The sequence below is a fragment of the Solea senegalensis genome, linkage group LG1 (genome assembly GCF_019176455.1).
Source record: "Solea senegalensis isolate Sse05_10M linkage group LG1, IFAPA_SoseM_1, whole genome shotgun sequence".
In the NCBI taxonomy this organism is placed as follows: domain Eukaryota; kingdom Metazoa; phylum Chordata; class Actinopteri; order Pleuronectiformes; family Soleidae; genus Solea; species Solea senegalensis.
This window is the reverse complement of record NC_058021.1, coordinates 33,544,320-33,561,302: the sequence shown is the minus strand read 5'-3', so window position 1 is coordinate 33,561,302 and position 16,983 is coordinate 33,544,320. Positions and strand designations below refer to the sequence as shown.

General features: G+C 39.4%; 1 protein-coding gene across 1 annotated transcript; it reads left to right on the top strand.

Moving 5' to 3' along the window:
* The first annotated feature begins 1,012 nt into the window (after nt 1-1,012).
* Nucleotides 1,013-4,886, top strand: LOC122766027 (Krueppel-like factor 5). Its single transcript, XM_044020610.1, has 2 exons — nt 1,013-1,367; nt 3,750-4,886. The coding sequence occupies exons 1-2, from the start codon at nt 1,206-1,208 to the stop codon at nt 4,884-4,886; spliced, it is 1,299 nt and encodes a 432-aa protein (XP_043876545.1). The 5' UTR covers nt 1,013-1,205.
* Nucleotides 4,887-16,983: the final 12,097 nt, after the last annotated feature.

The following is a 16,983-nucleotide window of genomic DNA, read 5'->3' as shown; positions in this document are numbered from 1 at the left end:
TTCCTTCTAAAAACTCACATTTATCGCTTGGTAATATCGTTGCATTTGGTGACCTTGCATGACGGGGAAGTGTTTAACATTTTCATTTATAACTGATAGAAAATGAGTATTGCTAGTCATGATTCTAGTTAAGGATACCACAAGCTCATAAATATAAACTACAATAGATGAAGTATACATGTAAAGTAAAGGAGATCACAGCTATACGAAGAAAAACGAGTATATATAGAGTACAGAGGTGCAGGGGTTTGTGTATGTTAAGTTACATAAGAGAGTCCAGAGTTTTCTCTGTCAGACAGAGCTGATGTGATTATGGAGTCTCGGTGCCTTTGACATCAAAGATTTACTGTTTCTTTATGACACAGAAGCTGAACGAGTCCTGTCTGTTCAATGTGTGCACACACTTTTAGTCCTAATGATAATGATAGTCATATTTTTTCATTATAAAGATCAATTTTATTAATTCATGTGCACTATAGAAAGTATAAACAAAATGTTGGACTGCAAAAACCTGATGGGCGACATTGTGACCTCTGATGTGTTGTTAATTGTCTTTCATTTCTGTTTTTTTATTCATCTTTTTTTCATTTTAAAGCAATTCGACTGCCATTGTTGTTTTGTTAAATATGTTATTTTACCACGTTAGGTTAAAGATAAACAAACAAAAACCCCAACTCGAAATTTAAAAAAATTACAAACAAAAAAAGTCAAATACTCTTTATTCCATGTTTATTTATAAATATTTTAGAGGAAGAATAAAAACAAACAAGTTCTTAATACTAAAAGGCCGGTATTTATTCTACTGTAGTGGGTGTGTATGTGTTCTTGTGTGTGTGCTTAGAGTCGTGTGTGTGTGTGTGTGTGTGCTTTGAGTCGTGTATGCGTGCAGACGGAGCGCAGGGCGGTGGCCGCCGGTGAATGAATGATCAAAGCCTATTTGAACGTGTGGTGGGCGGAGCCTGAGCTGTATTTACTGTGCGTGGCCCCGCCCTAAAGGCAGCAGATAGAAAAGTGTCCGTGGTCCGGTGGAGGGATGAAACAAGTGGAAGAGGATGTATCACTAACAAGTCCACGCTCTCTCTCACACACGCACACGCACACACACTCGCGTCGCCTCCATTTCCTCTCTAGCATCCATCCATTATCCATCCATTCGTCCTCCGCGCTCGCTCACTGATCCTCTGCGGTGGTTGCTCCGGAGCTCCATGGCCGCGACACTCACCATGAGCAGCGGCGGCGGGCAGGAGGATCCCTTCTACCCGCTGCAGAAGGCGACTCTCCCGGTTGTGTTCCCTCTGGAGGAGTCGGCGTTGTTCGGCTTGGACTGCAAGCTCTCGGAGAAAGCCGGACAGGATGACTACACACAGGTAAGCCCGAGCGGCTTTACACCATTATAGTGATGTATTTCATTGAATGGGCGTGGCAGACGCCCTCCCTGTATGTGCGTGCATTTATTTATTTGTGTATATTTATTTTCAATGGCCTCTAAAATTGTGAATCCACCTCGCTGCGCGTGTCTCTCATCATCAGCACTTTTGTTGTGCGCTATTTGCGGTGATAGGCAAAACAGGCTGCTCCGCCTGCGTGCACCGCATGTTTGCCCTGCTCCTCCGCCAGTTGCTCACCAGTTGTTGTGTTGGTTCCCCCTCTTCTTCCTCCTCCTCCTCCTCCTGCTGCTCCACCACCTCCTCCTCTCACCACCATCCCAGCCTGACAACAACTGACTCCAGCGCCGGACACTTTTAAAAGGTCCCGGCAACTTCGGACCGCAGTAAAGCAGGAAACTTGTGCAGCAGCAGAGGGGGGAACACAAGTCTGTGCACAACAGCTGGTGGGATAAGGAGCCTAGAAATAGCAGTAGTAGTAGCAGCAGCAGTAGCCCATCCCCAGATACTACTGTGCTGCTGCTGCTGCTGCTGCAGGGAGGCATGGGTGTTTCCCCATTCCCTTTCATGTTGCTGTTTTATCCTGTGCTGGGCTTCTCTCTCCAACTTTTATACCACTCAAATCAGACCTGCAACCACCAGGATGATGTGACTGTAAAAAAAAAAGTAAATTAATTAATTGACCAAAAGAAGGAGAAAAGAACCCTCCCTGCACAGACAAAAACAAACAGGTGCTGGAAAAAAATGAAAAAAAAGTGAAAAAACACTGCATGCTGAGTGAATAATTCCCCTGTGGCTTCCTCTGGCTTACTTACCTCAATTGGACACATATTCACAACTAAAGTAAATAACACATTATGTGTCCAGTCTCAAAAATCCCTATTTTTCCAACACCTGGTGGACACAAACATTTGATTTTCAAACAAATTTTTAAATATAGAATGAATTAAATCAATCTAAATAAGCATTACTTTTTGTGTGTGAGGTGGTTTTCCACTTTTATACTAAATCAAATTAATTAATTCAACCTTATAATATGTTCAGAAATGCTAAATAGTGAAGTAAAATAACAGTTAAGTGGAGTAAAGGCTGCCGGCAAAAGGACATAAACGTTGCTCGTCTCTCACTCACAGCTGTTTTTTACTCACCTCCTCTGCTCCGGTTCAGTGCAACAATCCAATAGTCATACATATCTTGTTCAGTAACTGTGTTGCTCTTATTACTTTTCTATTGATGCATAAAAGTTTAACAGAAGGGGTGGAAAAAACACCTGAGATCACTTACATGAGCCAGGATCTGAGCACTATTTCTGTAATTATTATAGTGTTAAGAAAAGTTAATTCATTCATTTTCATGCGCTAAGCTGGAACTGGCCCTTGTTGACATGTAGGACAAAAGGCGGGGTACACCTGTGATCAATTTAGAGTCTGAAAATACCTTAACTCCAACGTGCATGTCTTTGGAATACCCAGGGACAACCCACGCACGCAGAAATCTATTAAATCAGGATTCAAACTGGTGACCTTCTTGTGCTGAGTGGACTATGCTGACCCGCCACACCACCGTGTGACCTATCATAAGAAGAACAAAGCACACTCTGATACCCTAAATATCATTTAAAAATGCTTTATCACGCTTACACTGATCTGTCACAACAATCTAAAGAAAACTCTGCAAACTGGTTTCTAAAAGACTTTGTAAAAAAAAGCCATGGGCAATATTTGAAAGTTCAAAATAATTGAGATGCCATTACAGATTAAAAGTAGGCACGAAACCAGTTATCTGTTCAATTCTGTGGAAGATGGGTGTTTGGTAAATGTGTTTTCAACACTTGACTTAAGTATCGTCTTTATTTATTCAGCTTCACATTTATACACAGGGACAAAACATCAGGGACAAAAGTACAAAATGTTATTAATCTTAATATTGAGACTAGTTTTAAGTATTTTTTTGCTCCTGACGTTTTGCTTTTTCTTGAACAGATACGTTGTTTAAAGAGGGAAAGTATTATCAGGCGTGAAAGTCATATGGTGCCATCTCTACATCATAATCACAGATGTGCAACATTTCTAATTCCGCATTTCCTCCAGACCGTCTCCTGCTCCTCAACTGTTGCCCTCAGCAGCTGATGTGTTTCTGAGTTCAGCCTTGCAGGCACAGAGGGAATGTGGCAAGCGCCTATTGATGACTACTTGATGAATGTTTTAGCCATGACTGTGCTATCAAACCTTTGTCTTCTCAAAATAGCACCTCCAAATAGTTTCACGATGGCTCATGAGAAGCACTTGCTGAAGTCTGACCTGGATAAATCCGACCAGAGAAATGATCTCTTTCTTTTTGTGTGTTTTCTCTTTTTACCGACAGGCAAAATGTGAGATGGACAGATATCTCTCCCCGCAGCCTCTCTCCCTTCACCCTCCCGCAGACAACCACCAGAAGTCACACAGAGACGGTGCATCTGTGGTGGATCACTTCTTCACTGATGATCACACCGGCGCCCCCTACACACTAAACATGAATCTTTACCTCCCTGAAGTCGCCTACCTGAGAATGGGATTGTGTCAGCAGCCGCGGCCTCTACAGCACCAGAACCACACGGGTCTCACTCAAATCAAAACAGAGTCCACCTCCCCCTGTTTTTCCCCCAACCTACAGCCGCACTGCCCCAACACTTCACCTTCAAATAGCTGTAGCACATCTGGGCACGGCCCCGGCGCTCTTGCTATGGAAACGTCTGCCATAAACATGACACTAACAGGGTTACCGGACTTCACCAGTGTTTTCAGCCAAACTGGAGGCAGCCAAGGTGGCGAATCAGTGCCAGAAGTGTTTGTCAAACAGGAAATGACATCACAGTTTGAGCCGCACGCTCTCCACCACCATGACAACAGCGGCTCGCTGTTTCAGCTCCTAAACTCTGGCTTGGACCATCCACACACCAACAGTATGGAGGCTCAGCAGCATCATCATCAGCAGCAGCATCAGCAGCAGCAGCTACACCACACTTCCACAGTCCACGCACCTTTCCATGATCTGTCGGTAGCTTCCTCTTCATCGCAGCAGGAGACAGCCAAGCCTGCCTACTGCAGCCTGGGTGGGGAGGCCTACACACACCCCCACCCGCAGGCACACCCACATTATCTCCAGCAGCAGGTGCCGTACCTGCCGCCGTCTCCGCCCAGCTCGGAGCCCGGCAGCCCGGACAGGCAGAAGGAGCTGCTCCACACCATGTCTCCTCCTCCGTCATACGCAGCCACCATTGCCTCCAAGTTGGCAGTCAGCACCCCAGGACACGCACCCGGCCCGGGACCAAGCAGCTTAGCCCTGCCTCTCACTTCAGGTCTCGCACCAGTCTCAGGTCAAGCGCCCGTTCTTCCCCAAGCCCCCGAAATAACCACGACCCCAACCCCAGCCCAGACCACCGTTTCCATACGCTACAGCCGGAGGAACAACCCAGACTTGGAGAAACGGCGGATCCACCACTGTGATTATCCAGGTTAGAACAAAAGCACTGTACGCGCACGCCGGGGCTTGTCACTGTTGTGTGACTGTTATTTTTACACTGTGCTGTGGTCAGGTGAATCTCAGGTCACTCACTGAGGTCAGCTATAAGAAAAAACAGCTGTATTTTGAAACACCCGTGCATTTTTATAAAATTACATGTTGCATCTTTTGAATGACTTTCCCTCCGCCTCTGTCAGAACCACAGCAGCAGCAGAGAACATGCTGCTCTGGAATTTGACTCTTTTGGCAAACGATGTTCTCAGTCAGTCAGTGTGTGTCAATTAAGGATCTGTTTAAGACCTACTTTGTACATTTATTAGCACGCACCTAATAGCTGCTAGTCTCTCAGTCACACACTGTTGTGGCTTTAGAGTCATCGCTGTGTGACTGTGGAGTGAAGTGTTTGTGTGTGTGAGTTTTAATTACATAGATGTTCTTCTTAAGTCATTTGATTTGTTTTGTTTCTCCACACATTTGTGTACAGTCATGCTGTAGATAATTTTTTTCTTAACTTGCTCTCAGTCACACACACACACACGCACACACACACACACTCCTGCTGTAGCTCCAGTGCGATGTGCAGCTACTTGTAGGACGTATAAAGGCAACTGCCTCGCGGCAGCATGTAAAATGGGCTTAAACGGAGCCTCCTGCAGCGTGTTTGCACAAGTCTAATTTCTTTAAAGTCAAATGAAGTCGAGCTGTCATATCCACTGAAGGACAGAGCCACACTTTACACACTTTGCTCACTGTTTAATCTTTACAATGCAGAAAATTCAATCTGAAGTATATTGATTTATTCTTTACAAATACAGGCAATCTTTCTGACATTGCTGTATATACAGTATATATATATATATATATATATATAAGATGTGAATGTTCTTAATCTAAACGTTAAAATGTCTTGATTATGATGTCAGACTAACAAATGCACAAACTCATTTTAATCAAATTAGTGCCATGTTTGATTAGTGCAGTGGTTTTGAAAAACCTCATTGTGATTGTGTCAAATATAAACAAGTTTAACGACAAATAAGAGCCCGAGAAACACTTCGTTAACAAAGTCACGGGAATGTTATGAAAATCAGAATACCTATGTGTCAAAGTAGCTTTGGTTTTCCCCACGAAAATCACATCATCTGCATAGACTTTTATACGTTTATAATTGTATACTGTTATTTTCGCCGTTCTCCAGAACACAAATGTGACAAGAAATCAGTGAATATGTAACTTAACGTAAAAAAACACTTGGACACACACTATACTCTCACGAGAACGGGTGGACGCCACGTTGTTTATGATAAGAAATGATTACTTAGGGTGAATTGAACAGATAACCTAAAGAAAGACGTGCCCATACACAAATAAAACTGCTGGTTCCTCAAGAAAAGTAAAATGAACTGATGATTTACTGGGATTTTCAACCATCTCTGAATTCTATAGAGAATGATCCAACAAAGGCACAACACATTGTGTGTACCTAATAAAGTGGCCAAGGAAGTCCATTTCTTTCATTCATGTCACAACTGACTTGATCCTTCATCTTGTTAATATGGTTGTTTAACGTGGCCACATTACTGATGCTACAGCCTTCACTCTAAGTGTGGTAATTAAGGAACATGATTAAAAGTTGAGTTTTTTTTTTTTTTATATGACTTTAATGAGCACGAGGGGCAAACAGGTGCACGAGAGAAATGGTACGTGGCCCCGGAGCGGGTCTGAAGGTGGCGGCTCGTTCCGCAGTGGCACAACAATCAGGCGGCTGATTTGTGTGATTGAGAGCCACGACGCAGCATCGACGGCTCATTTGCTCGTTGATGGATAATTGTGGCTATTAACAACGTGACACCGGTCTCACCTTTGTTATAAGACTCTTATTCACAGTGTTAATGGTTCCCCTCTTGTCTGTGTCCTCGCATTCATTAGGGGGGGTGGGGATCCTTATCCCGAGCTTGTGTGTCGCTTTAATGACTTTTACGTGACGCGGTAAGGCAACTCTCAAGACGTATGACATGCATCATCGTGTGCCGTTGTGGCTAAAATGCTACAGAGAATGCACTTAAAATTCAAAATGGAAATTACTGGTGACAGATAAGGAGCAAATATTATTAGAATAATAATAACAATATAAAGCCTTTATGCTCCCTTTAGTCCCCACAGGCATCAGAATGAATTGTGCTTTGGAGCTTAAACTATACATTTCAACCAGAGGAACATATGGTCACATCACGCTCAGTGTTACATATTTACATTTTTCATCCTAATAATGAATATTCTAATGCCTCTGTTTTATATTCCAACACAAAGGGGGTGGGGAATGGTGAGGGGGAAGGGGTCATTTTTTCAAAGAGAAGGAATTTCATTAATTGGCTGCGGCTCTTTTGTTACGCACTCATTAAAATTAATTCAAACTTTATTTTATTTGCATAACTCATTAGGATTATACAAACAGATACACAAAGAATCAAACTGGTATTGTGGCTGATTAATGAGCGCGCGTGTCTCTGTGTGCCGGGGAACTAATGAAAGGCTGTACATCCTTTTTTTCATTCAAAGACGTTGTTGTTTGCTTTTTCCCCCCCTGTCTCAGGCTCAGATCCAAGCCGCATGGAAGATGGTGACACTTCGTCTGGGGCTGTGTCAAAAAAATGCTTTTTGTTTGATATGCGACAGAACTCTCCGAGTTAATCCGGGGCAGCGTGAATAATTGAGGCTTTAACGAGAGTCAGTCGAAGGTGCACTCTCATCACCTGTTTCAAAATATCTACGGGGGGGGGGGTTTCTTAGTGAAAGTGCATAAAAAAGGCCTTCAGGGCTGCAGTCTTCTTCTTCAAAGAATATCCCTGAAAAAGCAGCAGCTGAGGAATCCATTAAGGCATGAACAGCCATATTTTATTGACAAATGAACATTCCTGAAGAGCAGAGTTTCGCTGCAGATTCTGGCTGTTTAGCAACGGGTTTAGCACGTTTTCATTTAAAAAGCAGAATAACTCTTGTTATGTATGACGTAAAATACTCCACAAAAGTCTTAAGGCTATGGAAGCCCATTTCTGCCAGAAGAGGTAAAACTTAGCCTTGATAAAAAGTCATGAGATAAATTATGAGATAAAAAGGCATAATTATGAGATTAAAAAGTCAAAATTATGAGATTAAAAAGTCAAAATTATGAAAAAAAAATTGAAGTTAAAAGATAAAAAATTTAAATTATTATATCAGATTATTCAGTATGAACAATCTCGGACTCTCCGAGACTTCCAGTCCGTCACTCTAAAACGTCCGTGCACAACATTACCTGTTTTTACATTACTTATGGTTCCACTCCAGGTGTAAGTTGGGGTTGTGTCATTAATCAAGTGTAAGGTCAGGTCATACGGGAAAAAATACATGCGTGCATGTTTCCTGTATCTTCTCAATGTGTCCCAGAATAATTATTACTGTGTGGTCATTACTGTGTACATGCACTGCTTAAACAACACAGCTAATGATGGTATGAGACTTTAGACAAAGACTTGTCTAAAGGACAAACCTCCTTGGCAAACCCACGTGTGTGAGCTGCCATACACATGTGTGAGCTGCCATACACCAACAATAGTCAAAAAAAAGTTGGAAATTAAAGACAATGTCAACATTATCACCAGACCAAACAATAATTTCCTCTTCACGTTATTGTCGTTAGTGATTGTACATCATTTTCCTTTCCTTTTACATAGTTTAAGTAAAGTTTAGGTAAGACTTAGATTGCTCTGTTTGCACCGAATAGGACCATGGTTCTAATAGTTTAGTTTTAGTTTTTATTTATTTATATTTTGACTTTTTGTTTTTTTTTTTAAAAAAAAAGAGTTAGTTCTAATTAGTTTTAGTGTTAGTTTTTTGTAATATGGAGTATTTGCCAGGTACTAATCAATAATAAGGTATTGATTCTCAAATACAACCTTTCAAAATTTGCAAGGCAGAGAAAAACGTAAAAGGATGATTTAGAAAGTTAGTAATTTTGTTAGTCAATTTTTAAACTCTAGCTTTTATTTTCATTTCAGTTAACAAAAATGTTTTGGGGTAGACATAAATAATTATATTCTTCTCACGGCTCCTTTCCAATCATGAAAAGTAATTATGGATCTGTGTAACATTGTACTGTATTGTGCTCTTGAACACTTTCATGAAAGGAACAAAATAAACGAAAGACCATAATAACCTTGAATGGGACTGCATATTATTTTGTTGTACTTTTTTGTATAAAGGACAAAAAATACCTCTGATTTCTGACAATTCACTGTCTTTTTTTTTATTTTTTGTCAAACAGTTTGTAGCTTCTTCTTTTTTTTTTACTGGAACTCTTAAATTTGTGTGGTTGTGTATATTTTTTTTCCAATCTGCTTCTGGTATTGCGCTTCATGATGGAATCAAGGAAGCAAACACACAGCAGCTGCAACAGCACTCAATAAATTGTTTTCTATATGTATAAATATGTATATTTAACTGCATGTGTATCATTATTAAGCTGTGGGGGAAAATAAATGTTGCTCGCTTTTCTCCCGAGGTCAAATTATCTGCCCTTTACCATACCATGCATCCACAAAATGAGAAAATGCTGTATACCGCTTCCCCCAAAACATGTCAAAATGTTACTACAAATATTAGTGTGAGCTAATGTCTCCATAGACTGGTCAAGGATGGATATGTCGCCTGGCTGCCTCCACACACACACACACACACACACAATTTAAGAAATGTAGGACGTGTCACGGAGGTCGGCGACTCCCCTCCTCCCACATAAAAAAAAACCCACACTCCAGCCTCTATGAGGACATTTTAAGTCACATTAAATGCTATGAAATTACACTTTAATTCCATTCTATTGTGACAATGACGAAGGGAAAAAGGGTGGGAATTAGAGACAGTAAACATGGCCACGTTCTACTTTTCAAACAAGGTGATATATATATATATATATATTGTATATACATTGATACGGAAATCAAGCCGACATTTTCAGACACTGATAATACAATTATTTTCCCCTCCTCCTCCCTCCCTCCCTCCCTCCCTCTGCAGACAATCGCTCAGATTCAGATCAATGATCAGAATCAAAAGAGGCAATTACATTTTTTTTATGAAACACGCGTCGCAATCAATGTCGGCGGGGCTGATTCGACACAAATTGAAAAGTGCGCCATTGTTTATCCACTTGTCTGCGGCGACGCATACACAGAATATCGTTTTTGCAAGAGCCACTTCACGCGACGCTCTCTGCCCCCAAAAAAAATAAAATAAAATCCTGCCAGACACACACACACACACCACACATTTGTTGCTTTTCTACCAGTCGCTGCCAATTTCTTTCATTCCCCCACTTAAAGCCCCACTCCTCTTCTCCTCTTTCTATTTTTTTTGTTATTATTATTTTCTATCATCGCTTGACAGTTTATTGATGTTCTGCAACAGCTGTCGTGACACGTTTTAATTCTGAACACCAGAGAAAATGTTTTTTTTTGCCAAGAGGAGAAGAAGTAGCACAAGAGGGGCAAACAGTCTTCGTGAAACCAAGGACGTATGAAGGTCACTAACAAGGAAAAAAATAAATGCGGCGCTGTTGTTTTCTTTCAGAGGAGAGAGAAGAGAACACACACACACAAACATTGTGTTTGTATTTCTGAGGCCAGCAGAAAACTCACTGGAGTTAATTTAACTGTGTTCACCAGCCAAAGCCCGACTGTGGTGACTCAACTTTAACATCACACAGATTAGCCTCAGGAGGAGACACGCTGGGCTGAGAGAGAACTAAATAAATACAAATAAATAAATAAATAAATAAATAAAAAAACAAACAAAGCACACTGTCCAAATTTTGACACTTTTTTTTGCTGCCAAGTTTCAGCGCTCACATCTTCACCAGGCAAGTTTAATTTGATTAAATTGTACTATCAACGTTCAACAATGAATACTTGAGGTACTTTACCGGCACTATTCTTTTTATTCATTTATTACAGACTATAAACGTAAAGACTAATTTGCACTTTGGATTTGGGTGACAAAATGTATTTCATTGTACAAATTCTGTAATTTTCAATGACATCTGTAATCTAATCTAATCTCTCCAATCTACTTTAATGAGTATTAGGGCCAAATTGAAATCAATAAAGTTATTTAATCCTCTGAGAAAAAAATAGTAATATTATGCGAATAAAGTTGTAATATTCCAAGAATAAAGTTGTAATATTACAAGAATAATAAGGCTGTAATATTATGAGAATAATTAAGTCGTACTTTTATGAGAATAAAGTCATAATATTACGAAAATAAAGTTGTAATATTGTGAGAATAATAAAGTCAGAATATTATGAGAATAAAGTTGTTATATTATGAGAATAATAAAGTCGTAATATTATGAGAATAAAGTCGTAATATTACGAGAATAATAAAGTCGTAATATTATGAGAATAAAGTCGTAATATTACGAGATTAATAAAGTCGTAATATTACGAGAAGAATAAAGTTGTAATATTACGAGAATAATAAAGTCATAATATTACGAGAATAATAAATTTGTAATATTATGAGAATAAAGACATAATATTACGAGGAAAAAAGTAATTATTTATCAAGCAAAGACAATCAGCTGCGAGTAATTAAATTTGAAAATTAAAATAAATAAATCTCATACATATGTATATAATATAATATAGTAATATAATATTACAACTTTATTCTCTTTATTCTACGACTTAAAACTCCGTCGTAACTTTATCTCTTGGTAAATTGTGCCATTTTCTATCCTGGACAGAAATTCATTTTTATTTTTTTCTGTGATATGCATTGACAGATTTTGCATAGAGAGACTTTTGTGGAATAGCATGGCTTAACATAAAAAGTTATTTCCTCATAATGGCGGTTTCTTCTCTGCACTCTCGTTTCCACAACAAAGAGTGCAACAATGCTTTTGGTTGATGGTGAACATAAATATAATACGGTGCTTGTGTCACAAAATGAACAAAGTCGCGACACAAACAATCGCTTTAGTTTCTACCTGGGACTGAAATGACCTCACCTTTGCACTTTAAAGCTGTTTTAATAAGATTTATTATGTTTTATTATTTTGACATGTTATGTTTTACTCCTTATTGATTTTTAAACTTGTCTATTTGTATGGCGACCTGACCTTTAAATAAAATGCACATTACACATTTTAACATAGTAATGAGAAAAAAAAAGCCTTAATGTGCCATCAGACATTTCCTGATGCTCACATTGTTTGAGTTAATAAATCACAAAGATGTGTGGCTTCATACTGAAGAATCCTGGCATTTAGTGAAGGACAGAGTATTTAGACTGGAGCAGTGGTCCTCAACCACTGGGCCAAGGACCGATTGTCAGGCCACACAGAAAGAATAAATAATTGATTTAGATCTTATTGACTATCAGAGATGTATATTTACTAAAAAATACAGGACTGAAGAAGTAGAAAATGAATGAATGAATAATTCTGTTACAATAACATCCGTCTGTACCCGTTTCAGTCATGTTATACCAAAAAATAAATTCAACATCTTTGGAGAGCTACTTTGCAAAAGGACAAATAGCCCAATAATGAGCCTGAAGAAGAGCCTACAACTGCCAAGAAAAAGAAAGCTAGACTTAATAGATCCATGAAAATAACGTCTTACATGAAACCAGACCGTGGTGCAAAAAAATGTCGGGGACAGCTGGACTAGAGGGTTTCAAACTCGACCACATGCAGCAGGATATCAAGGACCCGTGGGAACCCTGCTCTTTGCATTTTAAGGCTTTAATCTCATCCATCTTCACCTTTTACCTCTTTCTACAACGTCTATTATTCCCTTTAATGCTCCTTCAACAATTTATTGATTACACATTTTCCCTTTCATATCAGCGTCTTTTAAATCTTTGCCTCTGTGTTGTCTCTGTACAGCACCACGGTGCTTTAAAATTCGCCTCTTCTTGCTTAAATGTCCCGTCAAATGGAAGTTGACCGGTCGCCGGAGGTAATATTAAAAGCAATCCGTTCTAATCTGTAGCATAACAAGTCTACGGGACTTTTTTTCCCCCAAGAAGCAATAAATAGGCAGGCACTTGGATATATATACTGCAGAATCAATATCATATTTAAAGTGCTCATATAAATGTTGGATATCGTCTTTGTTTTTATATTAAGAGCCAGACGCCTGCAGATAAAGTGACATCACCCGTGGCTTATATGACTATTTCTACCCGGCGACGGAAAACTCGCTTCTTCTCGGCAAAAGAAATGATGGGGAAAATGAAGGTGAGACAAGTTGTTTAGGTTTGAACTTTGATGCCGTGAGGGTGACTGCGGATGTATATATATATATATATATATATATATATATATATATATATATATATATATATATATATATATATATGTATATATATATATATATATATGTATATATGTAACCCTTAAAAACAGATTTTTTTTATTTTACATTTTTGTTGTCAATGTCATAAATTAAAGTAAAACTGCGCGAAAATGGCAAAACTAAATATGAAGTAACATTTTTAGACATGTTTTGGAGTTCCACAGTGTTTGTTTGGCTGCTACCTTATTGTACGTGAATAAAATAGAAGCCACACATTACAAGGAACATTAGAAAAGCCTTTGAATTAGAAAGTCCGTAGCAGGAGTACACATACAGAAGAAGAGTACGGTAGTGTCTCAAAGTGTCTTTCCACAATTTCAACTGTTCTCAAGTCCTCAAAAACTATAAAGTTGTTTTATTTTGGTTTATTGTCATAGACGAGCAAAGAAAACCAAAAACATATTCACATTTCACATATTCACAGACGGTAGATCAGAGAACTTGTTTTTATTTTTAAAAAATAAAACGTTTTGATTCCAAAAAGTTGACGATTAATTGCTAGCAGTCTTGGTTAGAACTTTTTCTAACCTTTTTCTATAGTAATAATAGTGAAGTAGGCAACATCCATACTATTTTTGTTTGAAAATCCACCTTTTGCTACGGTAAGTGGAGGTTACTCGTGATTTGTTGTGGATTGTTGTGGTTCTATGAAGATCTTACAGTTTTGAAATGGCGTTTCTTTCAGTGTGTTATTACGGACTTCTCAAAGCAGTACTTAACCACATTAGATGGAAGAGAGAAAAAAACATGATCTTTTCCTTAACCACTTAACCTGAAGGAACCACAATTTAGAATGCAGTTTAATTTTAACCTGAAGTAACCTTCAAAATGAAACTTTCAACACCCGACAATTTGAAAGGAGAACTTTAAAAAAGTTCTTTTGATGGTGCAAAACTGGGGAGAAAAAAAACAGATGTTCAGTAAAGCATGTGGCACAGAAAGCTATTTTCCTCTACTCCCTAAGCAACTTAAACTTCACAGTTTTTTTGTCCCCACTGTGAAGGTTTTTTTTTATTAAGTGAGGGAGGGAGTTGCATTTGGGGAATTTTTGGGTTTATGAGTGGCCCCGTTTTGTCCGTGCATCTATAAAAGCGTCTCCCCACCATATCTTCTTTTCTCAGACGGGGTCTCTGTGGAAGACAGATCTCCCCCCCCTCCCGTGGCTCTCCAAACTGTCATGTCGTCGCCTCCAATTTCCCCTCCCTAAAGGCCAACAAGAAGACATTTCCTGCATCTGTGGGAGCTTCCACCTCATTCCCCCGTCTTCCTCACTCCCTCTTCTACCGTCTGCCTTTTCATTTGTGAATCCATCAAAAGCAGAATAAATCCATTACGTGCAGGACTGTGATAAAAAAGTCTAAGGCCACCTCCTGCAAGTTGTCAATTAGTTGTAACTCATACACTCATACTCATACATACATGTGTCCAATAGACCTTTTTGTCTTTGTCCACATGAAATAGGACAGTATTAATTACGTTTCCAGTCCAGGTTTTAAGAGATTTAGCAATTGTTCAAGTGTAAGGGTCCCAGTACAGTGATAAAAATATCTCTTCTAACCACAAACAGTCCTAAAATTTGGTTTGTCCACTAACGTTGTTGTGACGCAAGTGTTTGTACAGAATATAAAAGTTGATTCAACAAAAACTAGATGGCGAAAATTAAGGCGGGGCTAACCAATCAGAAGAGAAGACGAATAAGAAGAAGAGATCCAGTCAGATTGAGAAGGAGGTTAGTTTGATCTACCTGGACGCCAACGTGGAGGAAAGCGGAGGAAAGTGGCAGAAATGACGGCGTTAGGAAGAAAAGAGAAGGGAAGACATTTGGTGGAATTTCACGCACAACGTTACAGAAGACAAAACCCTTGGCTCATTTTGGATTTCAAATAAAAATACCAATGGATGTGCTGAAGATATCAAACCACTTGTTTGATAAACACCATTTTGTTCTCAGTTTAACGACTGTTAACTGTACACAAACGGAGAGCTGGTTTAGCGACAGTCATGCTCTCTGTCGCCCCCTTTCTCTATCAGCGATACTGCAGCCTCACAGCAGGAGTCCACTCTTCTCTTCTGTTTTTCTTCTCTACTTCATTTCCACAAATCTTTAGCCATTTCAAATAAAGTGGCAGAGCTTTTTTTCTGTGTGTTTTCAAGAAACATTTTCAGGATTGTCTTCACTCTTAAATCCAAAATTCTTTACTCCACAGTTGTATCTTTTCATATGTTCTCCAACATATAATGCTTTTTTTTTATAACTATAAGAAAAGTTTGCTTCTTTTATTTCTGCAGATATAGTTTCCTATATTTTCTGGTTTTCTATATTTTCTGGCTGCACAACTCTGGAAAAAATGTGAATCACTTGCTAAGAATTGAGATCACGATTCTCATTGCTAAACGCTGGCGGTAGCGAGCGGCGAGCCGATGCGAACCACTGCCTTGTAAACGCTCAACTGCAGACGGGCTTCCGCCTCCACTGAAGAGTGCAATTTAACGATTTACCGTGCAGCCTTACTTTACACTCATTATAGCATCTAATATCCTAAGACCTCCTATTTCCACATATCCCTAAGCGTGACGCTCCCTTTTATTTTATTGTTAAAAAATGAAAATGAAAGTAAAGGAATCACCTGGTTAAGATTCTGTATGTTTTAGCTGCGGCACTTGAAAGTGTGAAAGTACATCAGAGAGGTTCTCTCCAGTAGGCTTCATTGCAAATAGAGCAAATCCTTACATTTGTAAGCCTTTGAAAACAAGTTGGGTTTTTTGCTACACGTTAAAAAACACTGATATGAGTTCATACTTTTAAAAAAAAAAATGCAGAGGTTCTACAAAGTTTACCAAACGTGGAGTGAGTCATGAGTGGGGGCTCCATGTTGCCGCGTCGGGGTTCACTGGGCACGAGTCTGTTGATCTTACGTGACTGGCCAGGTGGCATGATGGGAAACAAATTGAGTGTCATTTTTCACCAGAGGACTGCGCGTTGCGAGACAAGCAAACGCCATGGCCTTTACACGGGAGTCCTCGTGGCAAGATCACATCCCAGGCTGCAGTGGCGGTGGAAAGGGAGAGAGGAGACGTGACGCGCTGTACACGAGAGGACAAGGACGTTGATGAATGACCCGTGGGGGAAAAGTTCCCTCACAAAAATGCATAGGACAATCGTTATCTGGAGGCTGACGAAAGATATGGGAGACGCATGAAGTCAAAACACAACTTAATTTCCTGTTAATTACTTGAAACTGTGTGCTAAAAAATCTCCATATCAGTGTCAGATATCTGTAATAAATATCTCTACACTGACCACAGCCATGAGCAGGTCGATTTTCTACTGTATTTCCAACGAGAAACAGTAAAAAAAGTGAACATAATACAAAGCAGGGCCTTTTAAAGTGAAGTATGTACGTATTTTTCCATATTTAAAGTCTAAAGGCAGATTTTAATTGCACAAACATCTCTAAAGGAAAAATCTATAGAGATTCTGATCCAAATACCTGCAACAACAATGATCTCGAATCACATTTATTAAAATCCTTTGTTCAGGAGGGCAATTAACGGTGACTTACTGCAACAGGGGGAATTAGATCAGGTTTCAGTTTAATGAAAAGCTCAACTAATAAAATCCAGTGATCCAGCCTTTTTTTGTTGCTTTGTAAATTGTTCACTCACCGCTGCGCCATCTCCACAGAGAAAAT

What these genes read in the sequence shown, in the direction of transcription:
- LOC122766027 (XM_044020610.1), top strand. Translation starts at nt 1,206, where the DNA reads ATGGCCGCGACACTCACCATGAGCAGCGGCGGCGGGCAGGAGGATCCC. An exon ending in GACAGGATGACTACACACAG is followed by an intron (nt 1,368 to 3,749) that starts GTAAGCCCGAGC and finishes TTTTACCGACAG; the next exon opens with GCAAAATGTGAGATGGACAG.